The 18519-nt window shown below is 39.9% G+C and overlaps 1 protein-coding gene across 23 annotated transcripts in view; it reads left to right on the plus strand.

The window, feature by feature from the left end:
* SCMH1 (Scm polycomb group protein homolog 1) overlaps nucleotides 1-18519 on the plus strand; it is a 232510-nt gene that overhangs the window by 70948 nt on the left and 143043 nt on the right. For 5 of the 23 annotated variants that reach the window (XM_023221296.2, XM_023221289.1, XM_026455722.1 and 2 more), the window contains 3 exons: nucleotides 6237-6305; nucleotides 6765-6788; nucleotides 16233-16303. In XM_023221296.2, the coding sequence (XP_023077064.1) occupies nucleotides 6237-6305; nucleotides 6765-6788; nucleotides 16233-16303 (164 nt within the window). Of the gene's footprint in view, nucleotides 1-4748; nucleotides 4897-6236; nucleotides 6306-6764; nucleotides 6789-7735; nucleotides 7943-15182; nucleotides 15326-16232; nucleotides 16304-18519 lie in introns of those variants that run through there. The other 18 variants (XR_002733497.1, XM_026455720.1, XM_023221306.1 and 15 more) reach the window with 8 other exon arrangements.

The raw sequence follows: 18519 nt of genomic DNA on the forward strand, positions 1-18519 counted from the left end.
TTTTTTTTTTTTTTTTTTTTTTTTTGAGATGGAGTCTCCCTCTGTCGCCCGGGCTGGAGTGCAGTGGCCGGATCTCAGCTCACTGCAAGCTCCGCCTCCCGGGTTTACGCCATTCTCCTGCCTCAGCCTCCCGAGTAGCTGGGACTACAGGCGCCACCTCGCCCGGCTAGTTTCTTGTATTTTTTTTTTTTAGTAGAGACGGGGTTTCACCATGTTAGTAGCCAGGATGGTCTCGATCTCCTGACCTCGTGATCCGCCTGCCTCGGCCTCCCAAAGTGCTGGGATTACAGGCTTGAGCCACCGCGCCCAGCCGAAAATCTTAAAGACTGTACCAAAACACCATTTGAATTAGACAAATCCAGTAAAGTTGCAGGATATAAAATCAACTAACAAAAGTCAGTAGCATTTCTATACACTAACAGTGAACTTTCTGGAAAAGAAATTAAGAAAACAATCCCATTTACAATAGCAATCCCATTTACAATACCACTTCTTTTTTTTTTTTTTTTCTTTTTTTTTATTATTATACTTTAAGTTCTAGGATACATGTGCAGAACGTGCAAGTTTGTTACATATGTATACTTGCGCCATGTTGGTGTGCTGCACCCATCAACTTGTCAGCACCCATCAACTCGTCATTTACATCAGGTATAACTCTCAATGCAATCCCTCCCCCTTCCCACCTCCCTATAATAGGCCCCGGTGCATGATGTTCCCCTTCCCGAGTCCAAATGATCTCATTGTTCAGTTCCCACCTATGAGTGAGAACGTGCGGTGTTTGGTTTTCTGTTCTTGCGATAGTTTGCTGAGAATGATGGTTTCCAGGTGCATCCATGTCCCTACAAAGGACACAAACTCATCCTTTCTGTAGCTGCATAGTAGTCCATGATGTATATGTGCCACATTTTCTTAATCCAGTCTGTCACTGACGGACATTTGGGTTGATTCCAAGTCTTTGCTATTGTGAATAGTGCCGCAATGAACATATGTGTGCATGTGTCTTTATAGCAGCATGATTTATAATCCTTTGGGTATATACCCAGTAATGGGATGGCTGGGTCATATCACAATACCACTTACTTCTAAGTAAAATACCTAGAAGTAACTTTAACCAAGGAAGTGAAAGATCTATACACTGAAAACTGTAAGGCACCGATAAAGGAGATTAAGGATATCACAAATAAGTGGAAAGATATTTAGTGTTTATGGATGGGAAGAATTAATATTGTGAAAATATTTATACCACCAGAAGAAATCTACAGATTTAATGCAACCACCATCAAAATTCTAATGTCATTCTTCACAGAAGTAGAAAAAAACAATGCTAAAATTAATGTAGAGCCACAAAAGATCCCAAATAGCCAAACAATCTTGACCAAAAAGAGCAAAGCTGGAGACATCACACTACTGTATTACAAAATTTATTACAAAGCTATAGTAATCAAAAAGCATGGTGCTGGCATAAAAACAGACAAATCTACTGATGAAATAGGACAGAGAGCCCAGAAATAAACCCATACATCTACAGTCAATTGCTTTTTGAGAGAAACACACATTGGGGAAAGGAAAATCTGTTCAAAAAGTGGTATTGGGAAAACTGGATATCTACAAACAGAAGAATGAAAGTGGATCTTTATCTCACCCCTCATACAAGAATCAACTCAAAATGGGTTAAAGACTTGAAACTATGAAACTGAAACTATAAAACTGCTAGAGGTCTGGACAGAGATTTCTCTGATTTGAACTCAAAAGCGTAAACAATAAAAGCAAAAATAGACAAATGGAATTGCATTCAAGTGAAAAGCTACTGCATAGAAAAGGAAACAATTAATAGAGTGAAGAGACAGCCCACAGATTGGGAGAAAATATTTGCAAATCATACACTGGAGAAGGGACTAACATCTGAAATATACTAGGAACTCAGACTACTCAGTAACAAGAAAACAGCCCTGTTAAAAATAAGCAAAGGACTCGAATAGATATTTTTCAAAAGAAAACATATAAATGGGCAACAGATATATGAAAAAAAAAAGTCCAACATCTCTAATCATCAGAGAAATGCAAATGAAAACCACAGTGAGATACCCTACAGCCAACACCTGTTAGGTTGGCTGTTATCAAAAAGATGAAAGATAAATATTGACAAGGATTACAAGAAAAAGGAACCTTTTTACACTGTTGTGGATATCACAAATTGTACAGCCATTTTGAAAAACAGGATGGAGGTTCCTCAAAACACAAAATAGAAATACCATATGATTCGTCAATCCCACTACTGGCTGTATCCCCAAAGGCAATGAAATCAGCATGTTGAAGGGATAGCTTCATCTACATGCCTGTATTCATTGCAGCACTATTCACAGTAGCCAAGATACGGGAATAAGTTAAGTGTCCATCAATATATGAATGGATTTTAAAATGTGGTGTATATACACAATGGAATACATTCTGCCTTAAAAAATGGAAATTCTGTCATTTTTGGCAATGTGGATGAACCTAGAGGATGTAATGTTGAAGTCAGGCACAGAACGACAAATACCATATAATCTCACATGTAGAATCTAAAAAAAGTCTAACTTATAGAAGTAGAGAGTAGAATGGTGATAACCAGAGGCTGGGAGGGGAGGGGTGAGTATAGATAAAAGGGAGATACATTGGTCAACAGGTAGAAAGTTATAGTTAGATAGGAGGAGTAGTTCTGGTGTTCTATTGCAGAACATGTTGACTGTAGTTAATAATAATGTATTATATATTTCAAAATAGCTAAAGAGAGAATTTTAAATGTTCTCACCACAAAGAAATTATAAATATTTGAAGTGATGGATATACTAATTGCTGTACTCTGGTTTGATCATTCCACAATGTGTATTTGTATTGAAACATCACTTTATACCCCATAAATACGTAAAATTATTGTTGGCCAATTACAAAGAATAGCAAAAAAAAAAAAAAAAGGGGGGGGGGGGGATACTTGCAAAGTTTTTGAGAGGATGAGAGACTATGGGACCTGCAGCTAAAATGGAGGGTTGGCTTTTGATAAAAACAGACACTTCATCCACAGTAACAGGAGAGAAGTCAGAAAAAACCATGAATGAATAGGTAATTTATTCACCAAACATTTAATGAGCCCCTGTTACTATACTACATACTGAGGATTCACCACTAAACAAGATCAAGTCTCTACTGTCATGAAATGAGTGGAAGGGTCTTACCCTTACTTCTGTTTTCTCAATGAATCCTGAATTCCCTGAGAGTAAAGTTGGGGAGAGTATATTTGGAGTTTGAGGAGAGAGAGAGAAAGATACGAATTTTTTTTTTTTTTTTTAGAAAATAGAAAAGTAGTGTAGAAATGTGGTATGATTATTTCTGGGTGGTGTAAAGTGGCATTTGAGAATTATAGCTATGAGTTTAAAATGAGACCAATAAGCTTGCATTTGTTTTTCTTCAGCACTGGTGAGCTGCTGGGGTAGGCACAGTATAGGTTGATACTTGGCTTTAACCAGATTTAGGATTGATCCTTTAGTAGGTACGTTTGATAAAAAAGAGATGGGAAGGAATTAAGAGTGTTTGCCAGAGAATGACGTTAATGAGGACCATGGAGTCAGAGCTGGGCAAGAAGTTAAGTAAAGACATGATAGGTGATTGATGGTGAAAAAGTAGTAGGGTCAGTAGATGAATCTAAGTTTTCAACTGAGGAAAATATATTCTCCTTATATGAGTAATGTATCCTCTTTATGGAAAATTTGAAAATACATAAGATTATAAAATAGAAAGTGGGGACGGTGTCAGGGAACCTAGTACTACCACCCAAAGATAACCAGTTGTTTATATTTGCTGTGTTTACTTACATGTTTTTTCTAATGATAATTTCCGCAGTTGCATAAGTTTCCAGGGCTGCTTGTAAGAAATATCATGGACTAGGTGGCTTAAACAACAGAAATTTATTTCCTCACAATTCTGAAGGCTAGAAGTCTAAGATCAAGGCATTGGCAAGGTTGATTTCTTTCTTCTGAGGCCTTACTCCTTAGCTTCTGAGGCTTCTCCCTGTGTTAATTACATGGTCTTTTCTCTGTACCTGTGTCCAAACTTTCTCTTCTTATGATAACATCAGTCATGCTGAATTAGTGACCACCTTAGTGACCTCATTTTAATTTAATTATCTCTTTAAAGACCCTTTCTCCAAATATTGTGGGATCCTAGGAGTGTTGCTTTTCTGGCCGGAAACCTGTGGCCAGTGGTGCCTTTGCCTGAGTTTTGCTTGGGCCCACTGGGCTCGTTCCACTCACTTGGCCTGGCAGGCTGCTTATGCTATCAGCCTGGATCCCTCGCCTCCAAGAGAGACTAGAGTTAGGCATGGATTGGTGAGGAGTGTGTATGAGCGAGCTTGGGGGTCCATCTACTGTGCAGTCAGACACACCAGCTCCTGCCGCAAGGTGGGCAGCTCCAAGTGTCAGCAGCTCTCTGTGAGGCTGCAGCTGGACCAGGCGCACCACAAGCAGCTTCCCTGGCTGGCACTGGGGAATGCAGTAGCGCCCAAAAGCTTGGAGGAACCACAGGGCCCCAAAGAAGGAGTCACAGCCCTGGCTCCAGAAGCTCCCAGGTCTGGGCTCCCCAAAGGGCTGCAGCTCTTCCCTCCTTCTCTTTGCCCAAACTGCGGCAAGCAGGGGGCATGTTTCAGCTCTGTTGGTGTTACAGCAACTCTTTTAGCCACACCATTCAGCAGGTCCTGAGTTCTTGTCCTGCAACCAGGAAGAAGGAGATATGCAGACAAGCCGAGGGTGAGCAAGATGAAGAGGAGCTGTATTGAGCAATAGAACAGCTCAGAGATGACCCGCAGTGCCAGGATGTCCCAATGAGTGTTCAGCCCCTAGCAGAAAGGATAACTCCTCTCTGCAGGTAGGTTGTCCCAACAAGTGTTCACTCAGTTCTCAGCAGAGAGGGTGGCTCCTCTCTGCAGCTGGTCATCCCATCATCTGCAGTTCTCTGCAGAGAGGAGGCCCTAGAGTGGCTGGCTCCTCTCTGCAGGCAGGTTGTCACGTCATTTCTGTAGCTCTCAGCAAAGAGGAGGCCCTAGAATGGGTGGCTCCTTTCTGCAGGCAGATCATCCAGTCATCTCTTTGTCCTCTGCTCTGCTCTGGCTGATCCTAGGGTTTTTATGGACCCCAGAGGGGAGGAAGTGTGTGCCCATTGGTCTGTGGGTGGCCATGGGCAGGCCTGGAAAAGGCACAAGTCCCACTCCAGTCTGCAGGACTGGCAGTTCAGCCCCCAGCCTTCAGACCCTCCCTGGCCTGAAGGTGGGCCTCACCAGGGATCCGCCCTTTTCTGCTTAGGAATCTATCTACCTCCTGCTGCCATTCATAGCACCCAGGCTCCACCCTAACTTTGCTCCAAGATCAGAGCAGGTGCCAACAGCAGGGAGAAGCCAGGCAGGGGGAGCAGGCACTTCTGATCCTGCGCGGGCAGAGGGTTCCTTCCTGGACCCCCAAGAGTGCAGGGGTACCTGGGTCTACAGCCACATTTCGGGGGCTGCAGCTGTGCCTGTCGGGGCAAGCCTCCTGCCTGTTCCATGGAGCAGGAGGTCTGGGTTTGCAGCCTCAGTTTGGGTGGCTGCAGCTGTGCCCAGAATGGCGGGACTCCTGCCTGCTCCTAGGCTCCCACTGGCTCCATGGAGCGTGCATTCCCAGTTGTGCCTCCCTGCTGCAGCCGGCATGATCACAGCAGCTGCTCCAGATGGCCCACCGCTGCCATCACAAATACAGTTACATTCTGCGGTGCTGCGGAGTGGGGACTTTAGCATGAAGTTTTGGAGGATACAGTTGAGCCCATAACTGGGGTGCTATTTGTTTTTAGTGTTTTAAATAATTGTGATCATTCCATGAATATAAAATATTGTTCCCATATTTTACCTAATAACATTGTAACATAAACATTTTCCCATTTGTTCTTTAGCCTTTGTAAAAATTTAATAGCTTCAGCATACTTTGTCAAGTGTTTGTATTATCAAATCTTAATCAGTCTTCTATTTTGAAGATTTAGGTGTTCCTTTTTTTGTTATTATAAACAATGCTAAAGCTTTTTACATGAAACCTTTTCTTGTGTTTTGGAGTATTTTTCCCTAGCATAGATTCTCAGAAGTGGATTACTTTATTAAAAACTGTTAATACATACTGCCAAATTGGAAAAGTATTTAATCTTATATTTTCTTTCTACATGACTATTTTTCTCTCCCCCTGCAGTGATAGACTGGAATGATGTTAGAAAACACAAATATGGTCACCTATCAGAGTCTGCATCCCAATATCAAGGTAAGGGGGGAAAAATCTCCGTTTGGTGTGGAAAAATTTTACTCAGCATCTTCTCCCATAAAACCTTTGTTCTTAGAGGTCTGAGTTTACAAATAACTCACTTGTTATATCAGAAGCAAATATTGCAGTTTACAGAGATATTGGTCACAAGCAATATACTTTGTTTTAGCTGGAAGTAGGAAACCTAGATTCTGAGTATAGGTAATGCCAAATTAGCTTCATAGTTTTAGGCACAGTTGCTTAGCCTCTCTGGTTTTCTATAGTTTTTATAAGTTTAGGCTTGGGAATAGGCAAAATTGGGTAGTGTGCTTCCACAATGACTACTAAGAATCTCAGTGTCTTTTAGGATAACTGAACTAGACAAATGCTCATTTTCCTATTTTACCCCAGAATTTCACCTTCCATCATATTGGTTGTTTGTCTTAATGACTTATGCTCCAACATTTTTTTCTTTACTAGAAACTGCTGACATCCTGGAGCTAGGTAAGCTATTTTTCTTGTGTTTCTGTTAAATAAGGGTAATTGGTAAACCAGGGATTAGATTATAACCAGTTTTAACCAACTAGGAAAAGAATTCCATGTGTCTCTGTCTCAGAAACCAGTGAATCCTGTGCTCTTGTCTGCCTAAGTATCCCATGTACTTCATCTCAGCTGTCACATCAAGTCCTGCTTATCAGTAGGCCACAGACCAAGCTAACAAGAAGGGAGGGAAGGTGGTTAATTACATAGGGTATAGGGAAGAACAGGAACTGAACCAAACTGGAAGTACCATCTTAATTTACTGAATCCAAAACTAAAACAAACCCCTGCCATCCATAAATCAGTGTTTGGTGGGATTTTTTCCCCCCAAAAAATACTTGTAAGGTAAATTGAACTGAAACGAAACCTAAACATTTTCTAACTTTATTCACAAATAAAAACTGAAATATTAAAATATTATCAAGTAAGAAGTCAGACCAGACCGATAATTGCATTTGGTTTTCCTCCCTGGTTGGTGTACTTCAGGACTAAGATTTGAGTAATAAAACTAGTTCTAATACTTCTCAATCAGAATTCCTGCATAAACATCAGTCTTAACATCTTAGAATCCTTTAAAATCCTTTTATATGTTACATAGATTTTGATATCCAGATACTTTTATCAATTTTTGTTCAAGTTATTTTGATATATTTTGTTACAACTTGATATATATTTAGTTCTATTATTATCATTGTCTATTTGCCTCCTCTTGCCTTTCTTCCCTGCAACATATTACTTTCCATTGCCCAATGACACAGAAGATAACATGAAGTAGTAGAACACTAGACTAGGAGTCAGAACTCCTAGGCTTTTTGAGAGCCAGTTCTGCCACTTAGTAACTTTGTGACTCTGATCCTTAGTTTTCTTATTTGTAAAATGGGGATAATAATCCCATTCTGCCTACTTCACAGGGTTGTAAAGAAGATTACATGAGCTAATGGATGTGAAAACATCTTAAAAACTCTCAAATACTTTTCAACTTTGGAGGATTATTATGATTTTCATTCTGTTCAGCGGCTATACTCAGACTTTACTCTAAGTCAAATCTTCTGACATTCTTTGAAGTGAAGCATTCTATGAATGTGAGCTGAAGAAATGAATGAAATGAAATAATGCAGGTAAAGGTGCCTGGCACTTGATAAATGATAGTTATTTTTTATTATTCTTTAAAACTTTCCTCAAGCTTTTTAAGGTACTGATGTGTGGTAGAAAAAAGTCCTATGGACATAGGAGTCAGACAGGCCTTGGTTCAAATTCCTATTCCCACTTACCAGTTTTGTGACTTCAGGCAAATTACTTAATCTTTCTAAGCCTATTTCCTCATCTTTAAAATGGGAATAAAACCTACTTGCAGGTTATAATGAACACAGGAGATACTGGACGTAGTCTGGCATGGTACAGGCAAATGGAAGACAGTGATAGCTGCTGTTGTTTTTTGGTTTTGTAGCTAATATGAATGATAATAACAATTGTAACTCAGTGACAGCTTAAGGCATATTATAAACTGTTGATGGGGAGTTGTGAAATGTGGGTACTCGATTTGACATAGAGTATATCAGTTACTAAAAGATGTTAAAATTTGAAAGCGTATTTTTCCTAGAGCATTGGTTGCATAGGCATATCCTCTGATATATAAGTTAATCCTGCATATTTCGTTTTTACCATCTAGCGTAAGGAGCAGCTCCAAATAGCAAACTGAAATAAAATTCAGTAGATCTGTGGAATCTCAGAGTTGGAAAAGACCATAAAATAATGTATTCTTGACCAGCATTTAAAATTCAACATTTTGGGCCGGGCGCGGTGGCTCAAACCTGTAATCCCAGCACTTTGGGAGGCCGAGACGGGCAGATCACAAGGTCAGCAGATCGAGACCATCCTGGCTAACCCAGCGAAACCCCGTCTCTACTAAAAAATACAAAAAACTAGCCGGGCGAGGTGGCGGGCACCTGTAGTCCCAGCTACTTGGGAGGCTGAGGCAGGAGAACGGCGTAAACCCGGGAGGCGGAGCTTGCAGTGAGCTGAGATCCGGCCACTGCACTCCAGCCTGGGTGACAGAGCGAGACTCTGTCTCAAAAAAAAAAAAAAAAAAAAATTCAACATTTTGAGTTTTTTGTAAAATGTCTTATGTTGAACTCCTCAAGTTGAGAACTTAGAAGCCCCTCAGGTAATTCATTTCATATTTAGACATATTTATTGGGCCAAAATATGCTTCTTTTTGTAATTTCTGTTAGTCATCCCTCTAACTTTCTGGCCATTTGAAACAGGGTTAGCCTATTTTTCACTTACCCTGATTTCTAGAAAGAAGCTCTAGGGACTGCCTTCTCATTGCTACCCTGCCACTTTCATAGTTGAAGCCACAGTCATCTCACACCTAGATTATTAAAACAGCTTCCTAACTGGTCTTTTTGCCTCCAGCCCTATCCCCCTCCTGCCCATTCTTTACAGCCAGAATGACTTCACCCCAGAACCCTGAATGCTTCCTCTTCTCAGTAATACAGTATATTTGGCTCTCTAATGCCTGAACACTGCCGTTATCTGTAACCTTTTTTCTAAACTACTTTTTCTTTAAACTCCACCCAGCAGCCATACCAAAAGATCTGCTTTTAGAACTGCTTTTTCTCATGTCTGGGCCTTTATAATGCCTTTCTTTCTGTCTGAAACAAACAAAAAGAGTTTCCTTTTTCTTTGACTCCTGCTTATCCTTTTACACGTTAGCTTAGAAGCCTAGAGCTTTCTTCCTTTGGTAAGCTTCCACAAGCACTCTGGGTGCTCCTATAGCACCCTCTGTCTCTCCAGTGTAGCACTTACCACATTATCTTAGTGGTGACTGTTTAGTCTCTGTCCCTCACTAGATTCTCTGTCTGTCACTAGTCTGAAACTCTGTGAGGTCAAGGATGATATTTTGATCACAGTTATGTGTCCAGCACCCAGCACAGTGCTTTGACACACACTATCAATATTTGTTGGATAGATGGGGGATGGCTCTGAGACTTCACTTTTTTACTCATGCTAATTGTTCATGTTCTTTCACCTGGTCCTCAGGTGACATGGTTTTGGGTCTGTTTACCATCACTAGGTAATCATTTAAACTCAGATTTGCTCTCTCTCAAAGTATAGTTTTCAGAATTATATCCCAGGTATTATTTTATTAGTCCAAGAAAGAATAGGATTATTACTTGTGTGCTTCTTTTCATTCACTCAGAAACTCATATTGAGCCTCTGTTAAATTTCAGGCACTGTGTTAAACATTTAAATATTTTTAAAATGAATATGAGCCCCCATCCATAAAGAACTTACATAAATAATTATGGTGATATGATGTGAACAGGATGTTATAGGAGATGGGGAAATGGTAGAATTTGTCCAGCCTTTCTCTGCAAAGCCTTCTGACAGAAAATGTAAAATTTTTGCTGAGTTACTGAGTGTGAGTAACATGAGCAAAGATATGGGACCAAGAAAGCCATGAGGTTTAGGAAACACTAACGTCCTTGGTAGCTTGAATGTTAAGATTCTACATCTGTGAAGCCTCCCAAATCCAGACCTTTCTCATATCAGGATATCTGCCTGGACCCTCCAAAACACCTCTGATTTCTCTTCCTTATCTAAACCTCTCTTTCTGTTGCCTGAAAGTCTGTGTCTTTTCAGAGGGACCTGTGGTATAGTGGAAAGAACACTTTCTCTAGATGCTTGCTTGCTTTTAAGTAAAAATTTTTCTAGTGACTTTTCCTTAATCTACAAAGAACTCCTAGAGTCTGTGAGAAAACAAAAGAATATCTCAGCAGAAAAATGGCTAACTAAAATACAAACTGGCTGATAAGGCTAAAGAGATCTTTGACTTTATTAGTAATCAAAAATTGCAAATACAATTATAATACTATTTTATTTTTTCACTGATAAGATTTGTCAAAATTATAGAAATTGTTAAAATACAGTTTTAGCAAATATGTGGTAAACACACTTGTGTACTTTTGGTAGGAATAGAAATTGAGTCTGGGCAATATAGTGAGACTTTGTCTCTACTAAAAAGAAAAGAATTAGCCAAGCATTGTGGCGCACACCTGTAGTCCCAGCTACTCTGGAAACTGAGTGCAGAGGGTTGCTTGAGTCCTGATTGGGGTTACAGTGAGGTGTGATTGCGCCACCACACTCCATCCTGGGTATCTGAGTGAGACTTTGTCTCAAAAAAAAAACAAAAAACAAAAAAAACCAGTTGGCTTATACTTGTAATCCCCACACTGTGGGAGTCCAAGGCAGGAGGAGGACAAGTCTAGGAGTTTGTGACTAGCCTGGGCTCCATAGGGAAACCCTGTCTCTAAGAAAAAAAAAAAAAAAAATCAGTATATTCTTTCCAGAGGATATTTCAGCAATATATATGTTGTATCAAAATCTAAACTGTGCACACTCTTTGTCCATTAGTCCCACCCTTAGGACAAATCCCAAATCTGTGACTCATACCTGTAATCCCAGCACTTTGGGCAGCCAAGGCAGGTAGATCGCTTGAACTCAGGAGTTCAAGAACAGCCTGGGCAACTTGGCATAGCCCTGTCTCTACAAAAAATGCAAAAATTAGCTAGACATGGTGGCACACACCTGTAGTCCCAGCTACTAGGGAGGCTGAGATGAGAGGATTGCTTGAGCCCAGGACGTTGAGGCTGCAATTAGCTGTGTTCACACCACTGTACTGTAGCCTGACACTGACTCAAAGCAAGACCCTGTCTCAAAATAAAGTAAAATAAAATAAAATAAAGACACTTAAATTACCATCAGTGGCGTTTAACAAATATATTGTTATTTAAACTTTGGTACATAGAAAACTATTTATACGGTGTTAGTGGAGTGGAATTTCTGATCTAAAGACATTGATTATCCTTAATTGCTTTTAGGAATTTGGATTCACATTTAGGTTGAACAAAGTAGAGTTCTTGTAAAGGAATGTGGCCAGAACAGTAGCCAGACATGAATAACCAGCCTGTCAAATGAGGAGCAGTCGAGGGATTTGGGACATAGAGATTAGATATATGTAGGACCAGTAGAGGTTAGAAGGCAGATGTTGGCTGACTATAAAGAGTAGTCTGTCCATTTGTACTGTTGAGTAATAGCTAAATAATGGGTGTCGCATGATTGGAAGTATTTAAGCAGAGGCTGAAAGGACCATTCAAATCTCAACATTTTTTTTTTTTTTGAGACGGAGTCTCACTCTGTCGCCTAGGCTAGAGTGCAGTGGCGCGATCTCAGCTCATCACAACCTCCACCTCCCAGGTGCAAGCAGTTCTCCTGCCTTAGCCTCCCGAGTAGCTGGGATTTACAGATGTCTGGCACCATGCCCAGCTAATTTTTGTATTTCTTTTAGTAGAGATAAGGTTTCACCATGTTGGCCAGGCTGGTCTTGAACTCCTGACCTCAGGTGATCCGCCCACCTCGGCCTCCCAAAGTGCTGGGATTACAGGAGTGAGCTACCACACCCGGCCTAAATCTCAACTTTTATATCACCTTATCAAGATGCCCTTTTTGACTGCCCTGCCTAAAATAGCACACCTTTTTTACCTCTTACTTTTATTTTTTTAAATTTCAAAATAGCCAGGAATTGTATAATTAATATGGTGTCTCTGTTACCCTCTGGACCAGCTGACATATTTGTTTGTTTGTTGTCTGTCTTTCCCGTTAGAATGTAAGCTCCCTGTGGGCAGAGACTTCGGCTGCACTGTATTTTGCTATATATCACCAGTGCCTAGAACCAAGCTTAACATATAGTAGGTATTCAGTAAATATTTGCTGAATGAATGAAATTAGAGAAAGTGATTCATGCATTTAACTAGGTGACCTCTTGTGCTTTATATTTTATGGACCAAGGTACGTTAATGCCATTTTTAAGTCCCTTCAGGGCAGGAACCTTTTTTTCTTTTTTAATAATAAATGTAAACATCATGTGGTATGCATCAGAGTTTATAAAAACACTTCTATAAGCATTATTTAGTGAATGAGATGGCTGACTTTTTCTGATCTGTGAAGTCTTAGCTCAGACATTTCCTCTGAAGAGTATCTGTCTGTAACTTTACTAAGATAGCTCCCAGTCTCTATCGCATCACCTCATTTTATTCCCTTCAAGTTCTTTTCACTTACTGTCTTGTTTATTTATTGTTTATGTGTTAGCTGTGTCTCATCATACACTGGCACGTAAATGAGGGCAGGGACCCCTGTCATATTGCCGGGCACATAGAGGATAGTTAAATATCTGTTGAATGAATAATTGAAAACATTCAAATTATACTGTTTGAATATTTTGAATTATAATTTTGAATTATAATGTTGGAATAATTGAAAACACTCAAATTTTATATGTTTAAATTATAAAACATTATACCTTTGTTTGTTAATAATATTAATTTTCACAGTAATCTCTGAGCCCAAGCATGAACGAGATTTTCATGCTCTGCATTTTCAAGACAACCTATACTACCTCGTTAACTTTATCATTGTCATAACAGATTACTTGTGTTATGTTTATTAATGTCCCTGTTTATCTCTAGACTGAAAGTTCCATAAATTGAGAAATCATGTCTTACCTTGTTCCCCTAACATTTAACACAGTTATTTGTACTTGGAGAAGTTTAAATATTTACTGAATGAAGAATCTGTGTACAATCTTGTAAGACAGATATTGTCTTCATCTTTCAGATGAGTAAACTGAGGCTTGGAAGGATTAAGTAATTTACCCAAGATAGTTAGCTGTAGAAACAAGACTTTTACCAACATCTTCAGACTCCCAATATTACATTATTTAAACTACACCAGTAGTAGTTCTTAGTCACAGATGTTAATCCAGATTACCTAGGGAGCCTTGGAAAATACATGTTCTCAGGCCACACTTGGCACCTACTGAATGAGAACTTCTGAAGGTGGGGCCCAGAACTTTGTTTAAAGAAATGAGACTATAAGTATCACTTGAGAGTCAATGATTTATACCAGAGGTCTGGCAAACTACTGTTGGGAGGTCAAATCCAGCCCTCTGCCTGTTTATGTAAATAAAGTTTGAGTGGAACAGCTATACTAATTTATGCACAGCTTGTCTGTGGCTGCTTTCACACTGGAGTAGTGGAGCTGAGTAGCTATGACATAGACTGTATGGCCTAGAAAGCATAAAATTTTTATTATATTGTCTTTAACAGGAAGCTTGCTAACTCTGGATCTATACCTTGGTGCCTGTCCTGTTTGTGGTTACTTTAGTGCTTGGAGATATGGCAGACATATTTTGTCTGGCTTCATCATGGGCATTACAATAGGTGTCCAGACATTCTTACTAAGTCATAAAAATTATCTTATTTTGCAGTTCACCTGATAATAAGGAACTAAGTCTTAGGTAGCCCAAGAAGTCAAATAAAAGGAAAATACCCTCTAGGTATGGTTCAAGCCAGTCAGCCATCACAGTAGGTGAACTACTTTAAACAGAGGTTCCTTTTTATTCAGTTAGTAATAGAATGTTTCCTAAGTGATAAAAGGGCTGAGGTTTCTAGCCTATGTACATTATAGAATAGGGATTGATTACCATGGTTGATATGTAAAATGGAGAACTGTAATTAATACCCTAATTACTGTGGTACCCCTGATGCTACCATTATTCTTAAGACCAAAGTCTCTTGGGTGCTTTTAGTCAGAACTTACGCTGATATAAGCAGTTACCCAGGACTGACCAAAACTCTTGATCTGTGCTTCCTAATACAGTAACTATTAGTTACATGTGGGGATTTAAATTTAAATTAATTAAAATTAATAAAATTTAATTTCTTACACTACCCACATTTCAAGTGTCCAGTAGTTATGTGGCTAGTGGCCACCTTATTGGTTAGCACAGATACAGAACATTTTAGTCAGCACAGAAAGTTTTACTGGACAGTGCTGCTCTAGATGCCAGAGTTGAAGATTCTCAATCCAGGGAAATCCAAAACTTGCTATTTGATTTAATCTTTCATTTGTAAGGATGGAATAATAAATTGTAATGTTTTATTTTTCTAATAGCAAACAGTGATGAAATGTATTCAGTCCTTGCTTTAGGGCCCTGTCAACTAGGAGCAAACTCTTCATTAAATTCTGATAACGTCTTTAAACCTTGACTGCAGAAAATAGTCATCTCATTTGCCCTATGGACTAACTGTCTAGTCATGATGATTAATCATCAGCCAGTTCATGAAATAGTTCAGAACTGACTGTGATTTCTGGCCAAATCTATTTGACTTAGATAAAGATAGTGGGAAAGGAACCAGTTATAAAACAGAAGCTATAAAATAAATAGAGTGTAAAGTCTTGGCATCATCTTTGGAGTAATTTAGATATCATCATTCAGTGACTCATTTTTATTCCCAGCATCTAGTGCTTTTTGCATGGCCCAAAGGGGCTCTGTGCTGCTCCACTACAGAGGAAGCTTCAAGAAATGCTGGTTTGCTACAGTGTTTTAGCTTGTGAGATTCTCTGGGACCTTCCCTGCTCCATCATGGGGTCACCTCTAGGTGGGTATTAGGGGGAGACTGGTAATTGGTTTAACCTTTAAATAAAGAATTTGATAATCTTTAGTGATCCAATGAGATCTGTATCTAATGGCCTACCTTAATATGTTTTCCCTTGCCCCAGCACAGTGTCACCTTGAAGACTGTTTATCTAGGACAATGTTCTTCAAACTTTGAGAGGGTGTAAGGCCAGTTCAAGAGGCTAAATGATTCTACAGACTCCCCAGCTTGTTCTTATTTGCTGTCATCAGACATGCTTCCCAGGTCCTACTTTGCTCTAAATTAACAGATCTTTGTCACTTTGTACCTCAGAGCAACACACTGTGGCTAGGATGGGGGTGCAGTAAGGGTAGGTGAGAGCCAGTTTTTCGAGTGAGGATTCAACTATAATCTCACTCATCTGGCTTCCCCTCCCCTCAAATCATCTCGCCCCTTGTCTCTAGACAGCCTTTTCTTCATTCTTCCTGAGCTGAGATGCTGGAATCCAACCATATTGGGTATTAAAAGCTGCCACTTGACAGCAATGAGGGACCTTTCTGAGAATCAGAGTGTTCAAAAGGAATCTCCCCACCCACTTTCTGCCTCTTCCATTCTGTTTTCCATGAGCTTCCTGGGCACTTCTTTGAAGTACTGATATATCTTGCTTTGGCATTTTGGATCACTTTAGGAATGAGCATAAAGAACACCCTAAGCCATCTTTAGACCATTATTTTAAAACATGAATCTAAAACATCTGCTCAGGTCACTTAGATTCTTCCCCTTAATACTCCTTTGAGCTCAAACAGGAAAAAAATATGTTTTTTATGCTCAAAACCAGTCTACAAATAGCTTACTGTTTAGTGTAGATTATATCCTGAAAACATTTTTTTTAGGAAGTTGACTGTGATATAGATTTCTATTTCCTTTACAGGTCATTTTACCTGGGACAAATACCTAAAAGAAACATGTTCAGTCCCAGCGCCTGTCCATTGCTTCAAGCAGGTAATTGATTTTCAACATCTTTAGTAGGTGGAAGATAAGTCATTTTTTAATGGTTTTTAGACAATCAAAACAGGAGGTGGAAGCCCTTGGGCTTCTTACCTCAGGGCCCCAGAATAAACTTCTATGGGAAGAACACAGCTCAAGAAGTGAAATTTGGTCACTGTGAGTTTTGGCAGCAGACATTCTTCCCATCTTCATCCCAAGTAACACCCTTGCCTCCTTCTTTACCTCCTTGAGGATATTCTGTGTTACTGAAAACAGCTGCTAATTTTTACTAGAGCTCTTACTTCAGACAGGAAAGAGAGTTATAGTCCATAGACATTGTTGAAAATGGAGCAGTATTTCTTTCTCTGTACTCAGCACTCCTGTCACAATCTTATCTTTCTACAAGAATGTTGACACTGAGTCCCACTGTGAAGCATTTCAGGAGCTCATCAGAGGTCATCCAGAGTTTCCCACAAGGATTAAGTAACCCAGATAATGCACAGATGGTATTGACTGTATCAGTATATGATATGGTTGATAAGCAAAGAAGTGTTCTGGTGCTAAACAAAGCTAAACATCAGGAAGTTACCTACAATCTTTTCCTTTAGTACTCAAAGGTTATTTCCTCACACTGTCAACATTTCTGGTTGTGTTTGAATTTTGTCTGGTTTTTCTTTTTTTTTTTTTTTTTTTTCTGAGATGGAGTCTTGCTCTGTCACCCAGACTGGAGTGCAATGGCGCAATCTCAGCTCGATGCAAGCTCCGCCTCCTGGGTTCACGCCATTCTTCTGCCTTAGCCTCCAGAGTAGCTGGGACTACAGATGCCCGCCACCATGCCCAGCTAATTTTTTGTATTTTTAATAGAGACGGGGTTTCACCATGTTAACCAGGATGATCTTGATCTCCTGACCTCATGATCTGCCCACCTCGGCCTCCCAAAGTGCTGGGATTACAGTCATGAGCCACCGTGCCTGGCCATAGAATTTTGTCTGTTTTCTAAGTAGAAATACAAATTCGGGACTTCTGCTCATTTGAAATGAAAGGGACTGAATTTATACTTCCACCTGAAACCATTTTTTAAAAAGACAGCGTATGTTAATAATGGTTTGGTTTGGTTTGTTTTGTTTTGAGACAATCTGGCTCTCTCACCCAGGTTGGAGTGCAGTGTCGTGATCTTGGCTCACTGCAACTTCTGCCTCCCGGCTTCAAGCAGTTCTCCTGCCTCAGCCTCCCAAGTAGCTGAGACTACAGGCACACACCAACATGCCTGGCTAATTTTTGTATTTTTAGTAGAGACAGGGTCTCATTGTGTTGGCCAGGCTGCTCTCCAGCTCCTGATTTCAGGTGATCCACCCACCTTGGCCTCCCAAAGTTCTGGGATTACAGGTGTGAGCCACCGGGCCCAGCCAACAATGGTTTTTAAGTCACTAAAAATCAAGCAGCCAAATAGTGATCTCTAGATCAAATGAGTTGAGCTGCCTCTGTGATTTTCTAGCTTACTGTCTTAACAGTTTCCAGACCATGGCCCAGGGAAAGGGAACTCATGTTGAGCCCAGCAGACTCCCTAATTGGAAGAAATGGAAGAAAAAAAAATGAGAGTCCAGAGAAACCAAGGTGGCTAGAATTTACAGGATGGAGTGTCAGAGAGGAGAAAGCTGCACACAAAACCACAGTGATCTTCAGAGGGTCCAGGAAAAGACAACCATTTTATACATGCATATGAGAAAACTACCTAAGGCCAAAGGAAAAAACTATCTGAAAGGATTCAGTGGAATAGAACCTGGCGCTCACACAAGGCTGCGAATAGTTCCTGATCTCACCAGTTAGACTAGAACATCTCATAATTGATTGGGCATTGGGTATAATACTCAGGAACGTCTTGCTCAGTATTGGAAAATAATTAACATTGAGCATTGAACTTTATATTATTGAGCATTGCTTCAGTCCAGCCTGACAAATCATAAAGGTAAAACTCAAGAGGATCAAACCATTTTATAAGTAACTTAACTGCATCGAGGAACAAAGCCCAAGAAGATTTACAGGAATGCAAGAGTATCCAGTACCCAACAGGTAAAATTCACCAGATCTAACTTTCAATCAAAGACTACCAGGCATGCAAAGAGGCAGGAAAATGCAACCAATCATCTAGGGTATAACTGATTGAAACTGGCTCAGACTCTGCACAAATCATAGAATAGCAGACAAACACATTAAAATAATTATTTTAATGT

The sequence above is a fragment of the Piliocolobus tephrosceles genome, chromosome 1 (genome assembly GCF_002776525.5).
Source record: "Piliocolobus tephrosceles isolate RC106 chromosome 1, ASM277652v3, whole genome shotgun sequence".
Taxonomy (NCBI): domain Eukaryota; kingdom Metazoa; phylum Chordata; class Mammalia; order Primates; family Cercopithecidae; genus Piliocolobus; species Piliocolobus tephrosceles.